General features: G+C 46.1%; 2 protein-coding genes across 7 annotated transcripts in view; one reads left to right on the plus strand and one right to left on the minus strand.

Moving 5' to 3' along the window:
• ITSN1 (intersectin 1) overlaps positions 1 to 16,246 on the minus strand; it is a 219,055-nt gene extending 202,809 nt beyond the window's left edge. For all 3 annotated transcript variants that reach the window (XM_074996511.1, XM_074996529.1, XM_074996539.1), the window contains exon 1: positions 16,122 to 16,246. The gene's annotated coding sequence lies outside the window, so the exon portion shown is untranslated. The remainder of the gene's footprint in view (positions 1 to 16,121) is intronic.
• Positions 16,247 to 16,577: 331 nt separating this feature from the next.
• The window catches only part of CRYZL1 (crystallin zeta like 1), a 37,633-nt gene continuing 35,384 nt past the window's right edge, over positions 16,578 to 18,826 (plus strand). For 2 of the 4 annotated variants that reach the window (XM_074996570.1, XM_074996552.1), the window contains exons 1-3: positions 16,578 to 16,603; positions 17,412 to 17,517; positions 18,108 to 18,143. In XM_074996570.1, coding sequence (XP_074852671.1) covers positions 16,593 to 16,603; positions 17,412 to 17,517; positions 18,108 to 18,143 — 153 coding nt within the window. In that variant the 5' untranslated portion in view covers positions 16,578 to 16,592. Of the gene's footprint in view, positions 16,604 to 17,118; positions 17,518 to 18,107; positions 18,144 to 18,826 lie in introns of those variants that run through there. The other 2 variants (XM_074996561.1, XM_074996580.1) reach the window with 2 other exon arrangements.

Consider the following 18,826-nt stretch of genomic DNA (forward strand, 5'->3'; position numbering starts at 1 on the left):
TACATTGTTGGCGATGCAGCAGTTCCACAACCGGACTGCTTCTACACATAAGGCACGGGACCGAGCTCCTCCTTGCCGATTTATATAAAACATGGTGGAGGTATCGTCTGTACCGATCCCGACTACCTTGCCTTTCAGTTGGTCTCGAAAGTGTCTGCAGGCGTTGAACACTGCTTTGAGCTCCAGTATATTTGTGTGCAGTGACTGCTCCATAGAGGACCACAGCCCTTGCGTCACCTCTTCGCCCATGTGTGCTCCCCACCCTATGAGGGAGGCATCTGTAGTAAGAAAAACCAATACGTGTGGTTGGTGGAAGGGTACCCTTGTTAGCAGGTTCTCTGGGTTTACCCACCATTGCAGGGATTTGCGCACCTCCGTTGTGGGCGACGCCATCCTGTGAACAGTGTGTGCTGCCGGTTTGTATACGCTCGCCAGCCAATGCTGCATGCTGTGCGTGTGTAACCTGGCGTTCTGTTGTACGAAACGTTGCTGCTGCCATGTGGCCCAGCGGCTGTAAGCACGTCAGAACCGGCACCATAGGGCTGAAGGTGAAGCCTTGCGCGAGGGAGCCGATGGCCCGAAAGCGAGTCTCTGGTAGATACGCCCTCGCTGTAATAGAATTTATGCGTGCCCCTACGAACTCTATGTCCTGTGTGGGGTCTGTCTTTGATTTGTCAGATTGATAAGCAGGCCGAGCGAAGAGAACGTGCCTGCTGTGACACATATTATGCGTAGTACCTCCTCCTTTGAGGCCCCTTTGAGTAGGCAGTCATTCAGATACTGGAATATAAATACCCCCTGTCTGTGCAGGTAGGCTGACACCACTGCCAAGGTCTTGGTGAAGACTCTGGGGGCTGAGGAGAGCCCAAACGGTAGGACCTTGTAAGTCGAGGGCTGCGAACCAATCTCCATCGTCTAGTGCCGTAAGGATGGAGGCGTTTGTGATCATCCGAAAACGTTGCTTGCGCAGGTACCGGTGAGGCCTCGAAAATCTAAGATGGACCTCCCCGTGAGGAAGTACCTCGAGTAGAACCCTCTCCCTTGCAGTTGCTCCGGCACTCTTTCCACTGCCCCTACGAGCATGAGATGGTCTACCTCCTGCTTGAGCCTCGCTACATGGGAGGTCTCCTGGAGGTGGGGCCCCGGGTGGAGGTCATGGCGGTGGGAGCAACTGGGAGGGGATGGCGTACCCCGTGGCTATGATCTCCAGCACCCATGTGTCTGTGGTGATCCTTTGCCACTGGTTATAAAATGGTCGGATGATGGCCTTGAGCACTGGTTTCGTGCCCTCTGGAAGCGAGTCCATGAGGGAGGTCAACCTAATGTGGTTGTTGAAATTATGGTTCGCTAGATGCGCTGCGTAATTTGCCATTGGCAACAGTAGCGTGGAGGAGGAGTAGACCTTTCTGCCCAACAGCTCTAGCTTTTTGGCATGTTTGTTTATTCCCCCACGTTGCGACGACTCCGCCACCAAAGAATTTGGTTGTGGGTGGCTGAACAGGAACTCCATGCCCTTCGTGGGCACGAAGTATTTTTTTTTTTTTTTTTTTTTTTTTTTTTCGCTCTTTTGTGGACAGGCGGAATAGTCGCAGGAGTCTGCCATATCATAGTGGCAGGCTCCAAGATTGCGTCATCAGCGGTATTGCTATTTTGGAGGAGGCCGGAGGTCTCAGATTTTTGAGGAGCTTATGGTGTTGCTCTTGCACCTTTGCTGTCTGGAAGCCTTGCGTGAAGGCCACCCTCGTAAAACAGCTCTTGGAACTGTTTGAGATCGTCCGGAGGATGGACGCCCCCCGGGGCCGTAGCCTCATCCGGGGAGGAAAGCGAGGAACCGCTGGGGTACGTCTTTCTGGACCCTTCCGGTTCCTGCTGATGATGGTACACCCTCTCACTAGAGGTGTGCGAGGAAAAATCTCGGGGTTCCATAACCAGTCCCCCCTGAGATGCTTAAGTCTCTGTCCCCGGTCACAATTGCCCTTGGGGGTACGAGATCGTTCGTAGGGATCTTTCCCTAGTAGATTGCCGATGGTGTCTATGCCCTGCGTGGTAGGGGCGACCACGGCAGTATAAGCACTGGTCTTGGGAAGGTGACCTAGACCACTCCCTTGGTGCATACCCTTTGCGTCTGGGGGAGGGAGACCGTCGAGACCCTGGAGAGAGCGATGGAGGTGGTCCCAGCCAGGGTGAGGCTGGTTGCAGAAATGGAGAAGGGGGCTCTGGGTAGGCCAAGGAGGGGGGGGACCCCTGCCTTCTAGTTGGAGTGTGCAACATAGCGGAGGGCTGTGAGAAAGCAACTACACAGCCCTGTGCGGAGAGGGGCTGCAATGCCTCCTCTTGTGTGCAGTCTTCCCCCTCCCTTGAGGAGGTAACTCCGCCCCTGACATACAGGGGATCCCGGCCACGTCCGCACCGAGCTCGGCACACTCGAAGTCGGTGCCGCATGTGCGGTGTCCTTCGGTGCCGGCAGGCTGCGTGCCTGCGCGCTCTGCACCGCCGGTTTTCCAGGGGTCGGTGGTACCGGCGCTTGTTTAGCCGCCGCCCTGCCTGCGGTGCGGGGCGGCTGGCTGATTATCGAAGGGTGAGCCGCTTGCACGTGGCTCTGCGTGCCGCCGCCGATCAGCTGTTGCTGCGGCTGGGGGCTGCTCGCTCCTCCCGTCCCGCTCGTTGTTGCTGCCGGCAGGGATTGGGCTGGGGGGCATACAGGGCATTCCGGCGTCCGCACCGAGCTCGGCACGCTCAAGGGCGGTGCCGCACGTGCGGTGTCCTCCAGTGCCGGCAGGCTACGTGCCTGCACGCTCTGCACCGCCGGTTCCCCAGGGGTCGGTGCCGCTGCCTGCGGTGCCGCTGGTACCAGCGCTTGTTTAGCCGCCGCCCTGCCTGCGGTGCGGGGCGGCTGGCTGATTATTGGAGGCTGAGCTGCTTTCACGTGGCTCTCCGTGCCGCCGCTGACCAGCTGTTGCTGCGGCTGGGGGCTGCTCGCTCCTCCCGTCCCGCTCGCTGTTGCTGCCGGCAGGGATCGGGCTGGGGAGCATACAGGGGATTCCGGCCCCGTCTGCACCGAGCTCGGCACGCTCGAGGGCGATGCCGCATGTGCGGTGTCCTCCGGTGCCGGCAGGCTGCGTGCCTGCGCGCTCTGCACCGCCGGTTCCCCGGGGGTCGGTGCCGCTGCCTGCGGTGCCGCCAGTACCGGCGTTTGCTTAGCCGCCGCCCTGCCTGCGGTGCGGGGCGGCTGGCTGAGTATTGGAGGCTGAGCCGCTTCCACGTGGCTCTCCGTGCCGCCGCCGATCAGCTGTTGCTGCGGCTGGGGGCTGCTTGCTCCTCCCGTCCCGCTCGCTGTTGCTGCCGGCAGGGATCGGGCTGGAGATACTTTCCTCCGTTTCTGCGCTGATGGGGTGAGGGAGGCAGCTTTCCTTTTAAGGGCCCCGGAGGGTCCCTCCTGCTGCGGCCGCTCCGGCACTTCTGGCTGGAGGGCCTTGTCAAGAAGCAGCATTTTTTTTTTTTTTTTTTTTTTAAAGCCTGAAGAGGACATTGTTGGTGAGTCTTTGTGTTTTTAAGTGGGTACTTAGCACCTTCTTTGTGCCGTTTTCCCCGTCCGATGGTCTGCCTTAGCCGGAGGGCTGATAGCCCTAGCTCCTGGCCTCCGGCGCTTGTTACTGGGACTGGCTGAGCTGTCCCTCTCCTAGCTTGTTCGTTTTTTTTTTTTTGTTTTTTTTTTTTTTTTTTTAACAAAATAACAAACGGCTAGCTTATAGTAGCCTAAGTGCCTGAAAAAACTTTAAGAAAAAACAGATAAAGCCATTGAATACACTACTTGGCCTTAGCCTAGTTGGATTCCGTCTGCAGCCGACGGCGGTTAAGAGGAACTGGCGGGGACCGGATCGCGCACATGGCCGGGAGCGCGCGGGGGAGCGGCGCGCACCGGCGCATGCGCGGTCCGGCAGAAACTGCTTGGAAGATCCGATCTGCGGCGCCGGGCGAGCCCGACACCTAATGTGGAGCACCCACGGGGACACTCGAAGAAGAAGGTTATGCTCCCAAATATTTGTTAGTCTATACGGTGCCACAGAATGTCTTGCTGTTTTTGAAGATTCAGACTAACTCAGCTACCTCTCTGATACACAGTAAAGGGTAAGTGTGAAAGCCATCACAAACAGCCAGATGGTTAAGAAGTGAGAGATTTAGAGACACCAGGAGATAATCAGAGGTCATCCACTGGGACCTATGCTGAATGAGTAAGTAAGAGGTAATGATGGGAAATCCAACAATAAACATCAAAAGATCAACAGAAAACCCCAAGTTAAACATCACTTAAGATTAATGACTGCAGTATGACACTACAAAATCTGTTGACTTAAATGGAAACTTAAGTATAAAGATGGGGTGCTTTGCCTTTGTAATTCTGGGTTCAGTCCTGCAAAGCCTATACCTAACTCATAGAACTGGAAGGGACCTTCCGAGATTAGAGTCCAGTCCCCTGCCCTCACAGCATGACTTATCACTATCCCTGACATTTTTAATTACTTTGCCCCAGATCACTAAATGGCCCCCTCAAGAACTGAACTCTCAACCTTGGGTTTAGAAGGCCAATGCTCAAACCACTGAGCTCAGTGCATCAGATGATAAACAAGAGAGCTCAGCTCCTCATGTGTTCAATCTAAGTGGCCAATAGCTTGACTTGAGCACAGACTGGTAAATACAGTACCATCTACAGGACACGTACATATACGCTGCTTTTTATGTTATATTTTCAATAAAAGTGGCATATTGCCTTTTCCTCTGAAAGAAATCCTGCGTGCTTCTCATAATGAAAGCCTTTCAGTAAAAAACGTTATGCTTAAGAACCAAAATAAAAGGTTAAGTTGATTGTATATTAAATGATGAGTGTTAAAATCCGCACAGTTTCAATGTAACAAAAACACAATGCTTCCAGAACTCAGCTTCACACGTAAAAAAAGCTAATATTTTGATGCAAACATGATTTATGAAGCAAGAATTTTTAGAAGGTAAGGGAGAAGGTGAGAATGTTCATTAGAATCCAATTCTCCCACATGTTCGTGTTTTCTAAGTGGACTTCTCTGATGATGCAATTGAGCTATCAGAAGATCAAGAGTACACTGTATTAAAAAGTTAGTGGAAGAGGTTAAACCATGATCAGTTACTATAGTAAATACACTGCAAACATGGCCACTGTATTTGCATGAGAATTTCCATCCTAGATCACTTTTATAAATGGCACTTACCTTCCAAAGTGATCCACTTCGAGGTCAAGATTTTCTAAATTTCATCTCTGCTTAGAGATGATCTTTATTTTGAATAAGAACTTCTCAGCTCTTTGCCTACAATATTAGAGGCAAAGTAAGGGACAGAGAAAAATCCAAAGAGACATTCCCATTAAGAAGACAGTTATGACCTCTGAAAGCTCTACAGCTGAAGTAGCCATGGATAGTAAGCCAAGCTTGATACGGAAATACCTACAGTTGATAAAATATCTGTTTCTGAAGAAACTGGTTTTGACCTTTAAAAAAAAAAAAATCACCTATATAGCAGTCTGCACAGCTACTTTGATATACTTGAGAAGCATGCACCTAAGAAAAGCTGTTCTGTGTTGTACTGGTGCAGTTAGCTTCCTAGTAAACTACCTCTTTTCTTGCTACAGGTTGAACCTCTCTAGTTCAGCACCCTTGGGACCTGACTGGTGCCAAACAAGAGAATTTATCGGATCATGGGAACTCAATATTGTTTAGCAGCATTACCCACACTTACGCTGATTACTGGGCTCTTCGAAGAAAAAAACAAAAACTAAAAAAAAGCAACCGATATATAGCACTTTAAAGACTAAAAATTATTTATTCAGTGATGAGCTTTCATGGAACAGACCCCGCTTCTTTAGATCTATAGCATTTCCATTATTGATTGACATTTAAGTACAGAGGATAAAAAAAAGCAATAAAAAACTGACAAACAAATAGGATTGAAGGTGGGGGGGGGGTGCTAATTGTCCTGTCTGAAGAAACGGGTCTGTCCCATGAAAGCTCATCATCAAATACATCATTTCATTAAAGTGCTACATTTCAGCTGCTTTGTTTTGTTGGAGCACAGACTAACACTGCTACCTCTCTGTTACTATTCAACATGCAAGTCACTACATTTAGCTGTTCAGAATGGAGATCCATCAACTATATGAAAAAAACTTGCTCAGATCCAGACAGACATCTTTCTCTCCAAGCACAGAAAGATGGACATTGTATCCAAGGGACTGGCAGTGAAAATCCCATTATAATCAAAGTACTACACTGATTATAGAGAAGCTATGCCACACACTAAGGCAGTTTCTACACAAAAGTGGCATGCTAATAAATGGCCCAAAATGTGTTAGTGAGGCATGGATGTAAATTCCCTGGCCTCATTAGCATAAGCTCTTCCAGACTCCAAAGCAGTGTGTAGAAGCACCACCCCTAAGGGAAGTTTTCAGGCAGATGGGGCCTCCGGAAAGAGGGCTTCCTTCCAGAAGACTCCCCCAGGGGCCATGCTTCTTCCCGACTACAAATCATGCGACCTTATCCTAATGAGGTGCGGGGAATTTACTTCTGTGCCTCATTAGCATATTTTGGGCCATTTACTAGCATGCCGTGTAGAAACGGCCTAAGAAACTGAGGAACCACTTGATCAGTATCCTATACAGCAAGCACGAAAGGATCAAGAATGACCTCTCTGAACTTGAAACTCACATCAATCAATCAAGCTTCCACACAAGACCCCACACAGCAGGACTTTTCCTACACTAGACAAGAAATCTATAATATGCACTTCCGCTCCCTACAAAAGATAAAGGACAATAAACTATCTAAATTACTTCATACCTCAGGATACTACCATTACAACTACAACATACTGGATAGTATTGTTTACCTTTCGAGCAACAAACTTAAATCCAGCTGAAGAGTCTCTCTTATCCCAGGATCTTTCTTTTTGCTCCACTGCTTCTACAAACCTAATACAATTGTGTGGCGCCCTCGAGGCCTTCTTTCGTCACCTCCGTCTAAGAGACTACTTCCAAAACACCAATGAGCATCAGTCAGACCTGCTACATCCCCCCCATCAACACCAAAAGAATCAGCATTCTACCTAGACTCCCCTGATGGACGTAGTGACAGTCTAGATTTCTATATACAATGCTTCTGCAGCCATGCACAGACTGAAGTTATACGCAAACACTAAATGAAATATCAGCCCAACTGTGCTGAATGCAGTGCTGTCCAAAGTTTCAAAAATAACTCAAACGCTATGATCAAGCAAGCTGACAAAGGGGGTGCTATCATCATCTTGAATAAGTCAGACTATGAACAGGAGGCAGCTGAACAACCATTCAACAGCACATTTTACAAACCTCTTTCCTCGGATCCCACTTTAGAATTCCAAAAGAAACTACACCATCTACTCAAAGAACTCCCCGCCTCTGCTCAAGACCAAATTCACTCGGACACACCATCTGAGCCCTGACCTGTATTATTCTGTTTACTGCCTAAAAACCACAAACCTGGAAGCCCAGAATGCCCTATCATTTCAGGTACTGGCACCCTTACAAACAGACTGCCCAGCTATGTAGACTCCCTCCTCAAACCCTATGCCATCAGCTCTCCTAGCTATCTCCCAGATACCACTGACTTCCCGAGGAAATTACAAAACATTGGAAACCTTCCTGACAATTCCATCCTTGCCTCCATGGATGTAGATACACTCTACACCAATACTGCACAGGAAAATGGACTACAAGCTATCAGGAATATCATCCCTGATGTTACCACAGCAAATCTGGTGGCTAACCTATGTAACTTTGTTCTCAACCACAATTATTTCCAATCTGGGGACAATTTTACCTCCAGATTAGCAGCACCGCTATGGGCACCCGCATGGCCCCACACTATGATAGCATTTTTATGTCCGACTTCGAACAATTCCTTAGCTCTTATCCCGTTACCCCTCCTTTACTTATGCTACATCGATGACATCTTTATCATTTGGACCCACGGTAAAGAGACGCTGGAAGAATTCCACAGAAATGTTAACAATCTGCATCCTACCATCAATCTCAGAGCCTTGACTATTTCACACAAGAAATACATTCCCTGGATCCTACAGGACAAATCACTGATGGCCACAGCGACACCACTCTCTGCTGAAACCCACTGACTGCTATGCTTACCTACATGCCTCCAGACTCCATCCAGCTCAGACCACGATATATCATTTATAGCCATGCCCTGAGATACAACTGCATCTGCTCTGATCCTACTGACAGAGACTGAAAACTACAAGATCTCTATCAAGCCTTCATAAAACTCAATTATCCACTGGGAGAAGTTAAAAAAAAAACAAACCACACCACACACAAATTAGCAGGGCCAGATGAATACCCAGAAACCAGCTAATTCAAGATAAGACCCAGAAGACCAATGGAACACCACTTGTCATCACCTATAGCCCTGAACTCAGACCCCTGCAATACTTGATTAAAAACCTACAACCTATTCTGGGTCAGGATGCTATACTCCAGAAGGCTCTAGGTGACAGGTCTGTTCTTTCCTATAGACAGCATCCTAACCCGAAAAAGATTCTCACCAGCAATCACAGGCTACACCACAGTACTACTAATCCGGGAACTTTTCCTTTCAACAAACCCCACTGCCAACTTTGTCCACATATTTATTCTGGGGATACCATCACTGGACCTAACCACGTTACTTACGAGACCAAAGGCACATTCTCATGCACTTCCAGCAGCATTATATATGCCATTATATATGCCCTGGAACCACATATGTTGGACAGACTGGGTAAAACCTTTGCCAAAGAATAAATGGACACAGAGCAGATATCAAGAAACTCAATATACATAAGCCGATCAGTAAACACTTCAATGGAGTGGGCCATTCTGTTAGAGACCTGACAATTTGTGTCCTAGAGCATAAAGAATTTAAAAACAGATTAGAGAGAGAAATTTGTGAGTTGGAGTTCATATTTAAATTCAAACACATTAACACACGTTATGAACAGACACATGAATTACCTCACACATTACAAGGACTGCTTCCCTTCCTTTGATGCTCGTAATTTTTTTTTTTTTTGGTCCTCTGTATTCATCAATGCCAGTCGGTATTGGAAATGAGACTGATCTGAAGAAGTGGGTCTGTCCCACGAAAGATCATTACTGAATACATCATCATTTTGCTAGTCTTTAAATTGCTACATTTCTGCTGCTTTGTTTTGTCAGAGTACAGACTAACACAGCTACCTCTCTGTTACAGGACTCTTAGAAGACATTTAGAGGTACATTAAAGCAAAATAACAGCACAGAACACCGAGAGCCAAGACTGGTGGCTGCAAACAGACTTTATGGGACTATGGGAAATGTTCCATACCCACAAGCTGAGCATGCACTTATAACTAAAATCATGTTGGTTTATGGATGTTGCAGGACGAGAGAGAGCGCTCAATTACAGAGGTTCAACATGTGCCTAAGGAGGATCATAAAAGTACACGACAGCTATCAAAATGAATATACTTTACAGAAAAGGTAGTTTATCTAAAAAACTAAGTCAATGAAGACAGCATTAGCTTTCCTTCTCATATGCATGGGTATTTAGATTTTAAAGGGTTTATTACTGTATAACAATATAAAACAATCATAATGCATATGCATAATTGGTTATCCCTATGCAACTTCAATGTTGTAATTTTCTGACTTCTGAATGCTTAACTGACAGACATGTAATTCTACCTAAAAATGAGCAGGGGTTCCCAATTACCCAATATAACTTGAACAGGGATTTCTCCTACACTGCTTCCTAGATCTCACTAGCAATGTAGCAGTTTGTGTTATTTGTGTATTTATTATCTTTATTGACAAATTAATTATCTGAAAGCATAGCAAAAACCAGTATTCATTTTAAGAAGTCAATAGTGTTTAAGTGTGAAGGGTTAGTGCCCTCTCCTTAAGGTCTGAATTCAACCTGATCAAATGACAAAAAACAGACTACAAGCAACTATTTATTTGGGGGCAGAGGGTAGAGTTCCCAAATATAGTAGTTTGGAAATTACTACAATGATCAGTCCAGAAATTTTTCCTATCAGTTCTTTGAGAGGTTAGAAGTCTGTTTTCACCATTAGTCCACTTTTTTTATATTGGTAACCCTTTAATAGTCTGCTTCAGTTCTAAACTCCAATGTTTATTATTTTTACCCCTCTAAGTCTCACCAATGTTGTTTGGGGGAGGTCAGTGGGAAGCTAATGAAAAATCAGAGTGATTTAGATATCTCCAGTACTTCAACTATTTACACAAATTCAACTCTCCAAACAATCCTCTGCAATTTTAATACAACTGCCTCATTCAGTAAACATCAGGCCCTGAAATCACATAAGTTAAGAACTACAGTGAACTGACAAAGCTGTGCCAGGAATCTCACACACTACATGGTTGAAGGATGTGTGGATCTAGCCAGCAATTTATGCCATCAAACTCAACGATTAAACTTCACTTTTGTTGGTTTGCATCTCCAACAGAATCACTCCTATCTTATTTAAAGAAAATGTAATCTGTTGGAAATATTTCCACAATATACACAGCCTGGCAAATGGGTAATTTTATCATTTAAGAGTGTTCTTTCTGCATACAGAAAGTAATGAAATAAGAAACACACCATTCTGTGGCTTGAATCGAAGCCTCCTGTTTATTCTGCTTCCATATTAACAGCTATTATTCAAATTGTATATTTAGATGAAACAATTTTAAAACAGAAAATACTAGCTTATAAATTTTGCTTCCTTTATTATTTATGGCAAGCTAGATGAAGAGGAGACCATAAATTGAAGCTAATCTTTAGTTAATAGTTCCTCAGGGAAGTTAATATAGGGTTTATCTAGAATATTAATGCATAGAGTTAGGAGAGAACAAAACCTTAAAACCCAAGAATAATTCTCAAGTACTGACATAAGTTTTAAGTAGTGAGTTACCATGACAGTCAGTTAATTACAAATGTACACAGGTATTTTATACAAGTTGAGTACACTTACAGAAAATGGCAGGCAAATGAAAAAAAGATGTACTGTATTACAGAAACCAGGACTGGGTCAAGCATCCAAGAGACGACGACCCCCCCCCCCCCCCCACACACACGAGAAAAACGTTGCTTCCATAAGTAAATGTACTTACGACATTTTATAACTGAAAACCAACTTGAGAATGCATCATTTCACTGATTTTTTTCCTGCAGTTGCCCTGTTAACTGCCATTTGTTTGCACATCTAGATAAAACAATCTTTTAAATCTTTTCACTGGCATTTCTGAGATGCGCATACTGAGTTAATTTTCACAATGTTCCAGTGGAATAGGGAAGCATCATCCCCATTTTACAGATGAGGAAAGAAGTAACATAGTAAAATTAAGGAACATGTCCAAGATCACACAGGGAATGTATGATAGTTTTAAATAAAATCTGATTCCCAGTCCTATGCTTTAGTAGCATACCACCACCAGATCATGTTTGGGAAAAGAGTCTTTGATGCAGTTGCATTAAAGACAACTAATTTGAGAATCCTACATTAAACATGAATAAGATTTTCACTCCGACACAGATGTTTCCCATACTTACAGAAGCACACAAAGACTTTGGCACAAGCTTTCACACAGCAAATACCAATGGGAAAAATTCTCCACTCAAATCAACAAACTCAATTCTCATATTCCAAGCATGTACAGACAGTAGACTATTCAACTCAAAAACTACTGTGCAACACCAAAAAGGAGAACTCCTCATGATGAAAGTGCGAGAGCATAAAACCTATTAGCAATAAAATATTTACTCTAAGGAACTTTCTCTCATTCCTCTACATATACAGAATTTTAACTTCCAGGCTTTTTTTTTTTTTTGCATACTACTAAAGGACATTGCCTATGTTGATTATGATGGTAGTACAGACTTTTGGATGACTGTGTAAATAATAATAAAAGTTTCAATACTAGCAGATAAAATCTTTGTAAATCAGACAATTCACACGGCCAGTAGTGTGCATGCATGCCACCTACACAGAAACATTAACTCTAAGGCATGTTCCTGCAAACCAGGGATGGGGAACCCCTAGCCTGGATCTGGCCCCCCTTGTCTTGGGGCACTCCCCCCAAGAATCCAGCTTGCAGTAGAGCAGGGGTGTTCGCTGCCTGGAAAAGGTTTTTTTCCCCTGGTGTTCTAATTGGCTGGAATTGCACCAAACAGCAAGGGAACACAGAGCCAGATAAGTGCTCCCTGCCACCCAGACCCCTCGCCCCAAGCCCTCTCATCTCCACCCCACTCCTATATCTCCCTCCTGCCCAGACCCCGCCCCAAACCCCCAGCTAGAATCCTGGCAGTACCCTCCCACAATGAACCCCTCAGTTCTGGCACTACCCCAGACTCTAGGGAGGGGCCCACAATATCTACTAACACAAGCCCCAGAGCCTAGGGGGGCGGAAAAGGGGAGTATCTTTTAATTTGCTTTTCAGTCAGGGACCACATCAGGGTAAGGTGTTTTGGTTTGGTTTGTTTTTTGCTTCTCACTTGTGGTTCGCAACAGATTTTTTCTGTGGGTCAGTGGCCCCTGATCTAAAAAAGGCTTCCCAATCATACTGCAAACACTTAAGCACATGATTTTACATGTAGGAACACCTGAATTAAACTGGATGGGACTTACAAGTCTAAGCACAGAATCAAGGACTCTGCACACCATACAAACTCATTGTGAAAGAAGCTGAATCATCAAATTAAGTACTGTAGATTAACATTTGTGATTAGTGACTCAGAAGCCATTGACATCTTGCCATCCAAAAAAAAAAAAAAAGTTTGGCTTAGGCTTGCCACATTGTGTTTTTTTTGTTTGTTTGTTTGTTTTTTTTAAAAATAAACCATCATCCTGCTCTTTTGAAGCATTGTTTTTGGTATTGCATACTGGAAGACAGAATGTAACAAAGTACTGCATTATCAGATCTTATACCACATTGGATTTCTAGACATCTATAGTTACCAGCCAATTTCACGTTGTGGAGAAAAAGCTACCACATAAAAACCTTTTCGAAGTCCAGTCACTCCTTTTAAGTACAATAATACACCAACTCTCTAGCAGTTTACCATCTCAACAGTGACACATAATGGAGTGATATTTTAAAAAATTACAATAGGCTTTCATGCCCAGTGAACACAGACTTTGTATATTCCGGTCAACATTGGTCAAACTGACCTGCCCTTCCTACACGATCAACTCAAACACCATCATCAGTTTCCAATTAGTTCTCCTGAATGAATATCTCCAAATGCATAATTTTTGAAGCTCTGTATCTTCTTTAACAGACTGCTGTGTGAACTCTACATTCACAGTTGAAGTAACTCCCTATGATGATTTTCTCTAACTTCCTTCGTGCTGCTGCTATCATTTTAACTGATTTTAAGACTGGTATTTTTAATTATGCAAATGAAACTTCTGGACATCCTTATTTCCCAAGTGAATATTCTGCAGAAACCAAGTATGTCAGAGTCTGCAATTACAGCAGAAAATACATAGCCAGGAGAGCTATTAAACATAATCATTTAAGAAATGAGGATGTCTTCCTGAAACCAATGGTAAGCTAACTGCATAATTAGGGACATTAAGAGAGAGAAAAGGAAAGGTCATTTAGGATATGTCTACACTATCACTTGGGCAAAACTTACATCACTCAGAGATGGGGAAAATAAAAAACCCACACATCCCAGAGTGACATAAATTTTGCCAACATAGCACCATGGACATGAGTGCTTATGTCAGCAGAAGAGTGGCTCTTGCTGACATATCTACTGCTGCTTATTTCACAGTTTTGTTATGTTGACCACAGAGCTGTATCCCATCAGCACAAACGGTGGCTACACAAAGTGATTTTCCACTGGTGCAGCTGCATCGATACAGATGAGCTGCTGTGAATTCAGTAGCACAGCAACAGTCTTTGCCCAGAAGATCCAACAGGGATCTTCTACACAGGGTACCTACTACGAGCCATTTCTGAACCGGTAACTCTTGTCTTCCTGAACCCTAGTAATTGTTCTACAGAACAGTCTGAAGAAGAATGAAAATGTAACATAAAAAGAGATGTTATTTTGAATTAAAGTTGTGGCCTACTGTAAAGAAAACAGAGGAACTGAAAGAACCTAGTTTGATTTCTGAAGCAATATGTGAAAAGAGTTGCTTGCCTAACTCAAAAAGCCTGAGCATAATATGCAGTAGAAAGTATTCATGCTACTCCTTTGCTCTTGTGGTCCTATCTCCCCAGCAGAATCCTGAAATTGAGGGCAGAGGTCTGTTTATTTTTAAAATTTTAAAGGGAATTCAACAGTTGCTTCACTAGTCTGTGAATACAGCTGATCTAGAAAAAATAAAATAACACTTGTGAGAGAACGATAAGCTGAAGTTGCTGGTTATGTGAAAACAACAGTCAGCTATATTGCACACACTAGCAAACCACTTATGTTCTTTATTATGTGGAGCATCTGCAAATATTAAGTATCTGTATTTTTCCCTACATCTAAGATAGAACTATAACACTGGAAGGCATACATCAACAATTCATCTAAAACTATGCAGATGATGCCCTGAAATATATAAAAATCATATTTCAATACAATTTTGAACCATTCATCCTTTACATATGGTATACAAAAGACAAGGGGGGGAAACAAGAAAAAGAAAAAAAAACTACAGGAAAATACCAAACAGCCACTTTAATGAATAGCTCCTTGTTAACTCTACAATATTGTGGGTGCTATTACTAAAAAGTATTTTGTAAACACTACTCTATTTTAGCAATCTTCTAAAGCGTTTCTGACCATAATATCCATAGCTCATGAAAAAAAATTCATAAAGCTAGTCTGTCACCTAAATAGCAAAAACGTTCCTTTCAATAAAAGCAGCAGCTAATACAGAACAAAAGATGTCCACAGGAAATTTTATCTATGAAGTTGTCTCCTAATTCAAGACAAATAGAAGTGAAGGAACAGGAAAACGAGGATGCACTAGTAAGTTTCTTTTTCCTGAGGCACTGGCAACATCCTCTTTTTCCATTGGTTGTGTGCCCTTTTCAAGCTGCAAGGGATAGCATTCCTTCTTGACCTTAACACCATCACACTATGTACAATAAGGAGGCAGGAAGCGAGCGAGGGGGTGAGGAAAGAGAGAGAGAAGAGGAGGAAAAAGGCAAAGAGAAGAAATAGAGATCCAAAAATCCCATCATCATTACTAACGCATTACAGTGCCTGCAAGAGAAACCCCCTCCCTCTTCGCTAGGCCATGCATGGAGATTCCGAGACACAGACAGACACATAGCTACAGATCCTCTCCAGGAGCAATGGCTTTGATTTATGCCCACAGTACCAGAAACAACCTGCGGACTATCACAGACACCAGGGAGTTGTCTCCCCATGCCCTCCATCGCATTTCCTCACCCTTTCCACAGAAACGCAACTCAGCAAAATAATCCCCCAATAAAAGGAAGATTTTAAATATCTTAAAATAGTTCCTAACAAGCCTGACCAGTTACCCCAGCGACGCCGCAACGCGGGGTCTCCCATTCACACCAGTCTCGCACAGGAAAGCTTGCCCCGGTGGCTGCAGCGGCAGCGGCAGGGCCCCGGTTGGCTGCAGCACAAGCCCAGCTGAGCCAGAGTCTCGCAGCTCACCCTCGCCGGGGAGCCAGGCTATGTGTCAGCGGCACTGCCCACAGCCAGCGGCCCAGCCCTAGCCGGGGGCGCTCCCCGCGCACGCCCCATCTCCAGAGCCAGACAGACACAAGCACCCGGCCGCCTCCGGGCACGACCGCTCGCTCGCCAGCCAGCCCAGCTCCGGCTCTGCCCCTGGCTGCCAAGGGCGGCCCCGCTAGGGAGCCCAGGCAGCGGGACAGAGCCGGGGCGGGACGGAGCAGGGCACGGACAAGGGGTCAGGGCGGCCAGGGACCTACAGACGGGGAGGGGGAAGGCCGGGCTTCGGGCTAAGGCGGCGGGAGCTCGGGCCCCCCAGCCTCGCTCGCTCGCTGCCTGCCAGGGTGACCCTTCGCTGCACCGCCCCCTCACCTCATAGCTGTGCGGGCCGCGGGGGCCCGGTCACATCCACGGCGCAGGCGGGGGGTGGTGGTGGAGGAGCCGGAGCGGCCACCGCCTCCGCGATACACACCATCCCCTCCTGAGCCGCCCTCTCGGGGAGGAGGGGGGGGTGGGAAGTGGGGGGAGGAGCGTGTCTGCCCCTCACACAACCACCGTACCGCCGCGCAACCCACGCCTTCCCGGGCCGCTGCCCAGTAACAACCCGCCCCGCTTCGAAGATTGACGCAAATACCGACCAATCGTAAAGCGAAGGTGGGAACCGAGACAAAAAGCTCCCCTCTGCGCATCAGGCAGAGCAGCCAATCAGAAAGAAACCACGCCCCGCACTGGAACGTTAGTGTGTAGGACACGGGTTAAACGACCTCGCGGCTCCCACAAGCCTAGAGAAGAGCCAGGTTTTTGTTTAGTGGGCAAATAAGGAAGCCAATCAGACGCATTCCTATGCCACAGAGGTGGGACCGAGTGGGCGGGGCCGTGTTAATTTGCATAAGAACCACCCTGCGAAGCGGCACGGGCCTTTAACGCGTAGCTACGTCCCCGCGCTTGCGCTGCCAGCACGGTCCAGCAGCGAGCGCGTTGCACGCTGGGTGTTGTAGTCCCGAACGGAACCGCCAGGCCTGCTAGGGGTAGTGGCTTGCACCGATCGTGCTTAGAGGCTTTGGGTACGGCTCCCGGTGTGGCCCGACCCCTTCAGCTAGAGTGACAACCGAGCGAACCAATCGGGAGGCTCGTTTGCTGACCAGTCCGCAGAGTGCACGGAAGTTAAGGTGGCAGAGGGTGGGACTAACTGCGGTCCTTGCAGGTACGAACCAGGGAGAGTGGCGGTTGCGGCGTGCGGAGGTGAGCACGGCGGAAGTCACTCACGTTTTACCATGGCAACGGGGGTCGGGCTCGCGCCTCAAACTGCGGAGGGGTCGGTGGTGCCTTAGGCGGGGATGGGGAATCTGCAGCTGCTTTATGACTCTTCCCTGCTCTCTGCCGCGGCGTCAGCCCATTCTCAGCTCCCCCTGCTCCGCTCTCGCTCGCGTCCCTCTGGCGTTAACAGGCACCCGGTATAGCTCCACCACCTTCAAAAATCACCACTCGGACCCACCCCACCTAGCCAGAGAAGGAGCTTAACCCTCCCCACCCCCACCGCAGTTATGGGGTGGGGGGGGAGGGTTTCTGGGTTGTCCGGTTCCTCTTGGTTTCAGGCTTTGCTGGCGGGCTGGACTCGTCTTAAAAAGTGGCTGAGGTTCTGCTGTAATCCCACGATTCCAGGAGCTGGGGTTTTAAGAAGGACACCAAGTGTCACCAGAGCTGGCGCACTGGACGAGCAGTGCCCTTTAAAGAGGGAACCCAAAACCTGGGAATTTTAATAATAAAGGTAATTTTACGGTCTGATTACACACACCCACACACTCAGTAATCTTGTGGTACCTTTATAGACTAACGGATTTATTTGGGTATAAGCTTTTGTGGGTAGAAACCACTTCCTTACATGCATTCATCTGGCAAAGTGTTTTTTGCCCACAAAAATTCATGCCCAAATAAATCTTTGCACATAAGGGGTGGCAGGATTCCTTGCTTTTGCAGATACATACTAATATGGGTACGTTTCTGAGACTCTTAAGTTAGTATTATTTGATAGTATTTCTTATATCATTGCACTGAAGAATAGTTTTGTCTTGCACATATTAGTACATTTAACTGTATATTTGAAGAGTCCCAATGTGTTTCAAGATGTTTTTTACTTGCATGAAGTTATGTATGTGATTTCATTGGGGCTCTGCACAAGTGCAGCAGAATTCCTGTTTTGCAATGAATTGTGGGATTGGGCAGTCTGAAAAAATAAGCACTTAGGATAAATAATTTCCCCCCCCCCCCAAATAATGAGGGTCTTCTGATATGTAGAATCCAGTCTTGTTTTTCTCTGACAATTTTTGTTCTATGTTTCTCTCATCCTCATCACTCAAGAGCTGTGTCTACAATAGCAGTCTTCTTTTGAAAGAGGTATGTAAATGAGGGAAATCAAAAATGTAGATGAGATGTAGATTTAAATATCTGACACTTCTTTTGCATATTCTTTCAAAAGAGCTTCTTTTGATAGAAGAAAAGCAGTGTAGATGCGACTCCTTGGCTACGTCTACAGTAGCCCCAGACTTCGAAATGGCCACACAAATGGCCATTTCGAAGTTTACTAATGAAGCGTTGAAATGCATATTCAGCGCTTCATAAGCATGCGGGTGACCGTGGCGTTTCGAAATTGACACGGCTCGCCGCCGCGCGGCTCGTCCAGACGGGGCTCCTTTTCGAAAGGACCCCGCCTACTTTGAAGTCCCCTTATTCCCATCTGCTCATTAATAAACTGCTCATCATATTCCCATCTGCTCATTAATAAACTTCGAAATGGCCATTTGCGTGGCCATTTCAAAGTTTGGGGCTAGTGTAGACACGGCCTTTCTAACGTAAACCCCATCTTTGAAAGAACCCTCCTTCCTTTTGGGGCGGGGGGGGGAAAGGAAGGGCTCTTTCAAAGATGGGGATTACTTTCAAAAGAGCTGTGTCTACAATGCTTTTCTTATTTTGAAAGATGAATATGCAAATGACATGCCGAATATGTAAATCTGTGCTTCATTTGCATTTTAACTTCCCTCATTTGAATGCTTCTTTCAAAAGAGGAATGCTAGTGTAGA

This window comes from Carettochelys insculpta, chromosome 1 (genome assembly GCF_033958435.1).
Source record: "Carettochelys insculpta isolate YL-2023 chromosome 1, ASM3395843v1, whole genome shotgun sequence".
NCBI classification, from domain to species: domain Eukaryota; kingdom Metazoa; phylum Chordata; order Testudines; family Carettochelyidae; genus Carettochelys; species Carettochelys insculpta.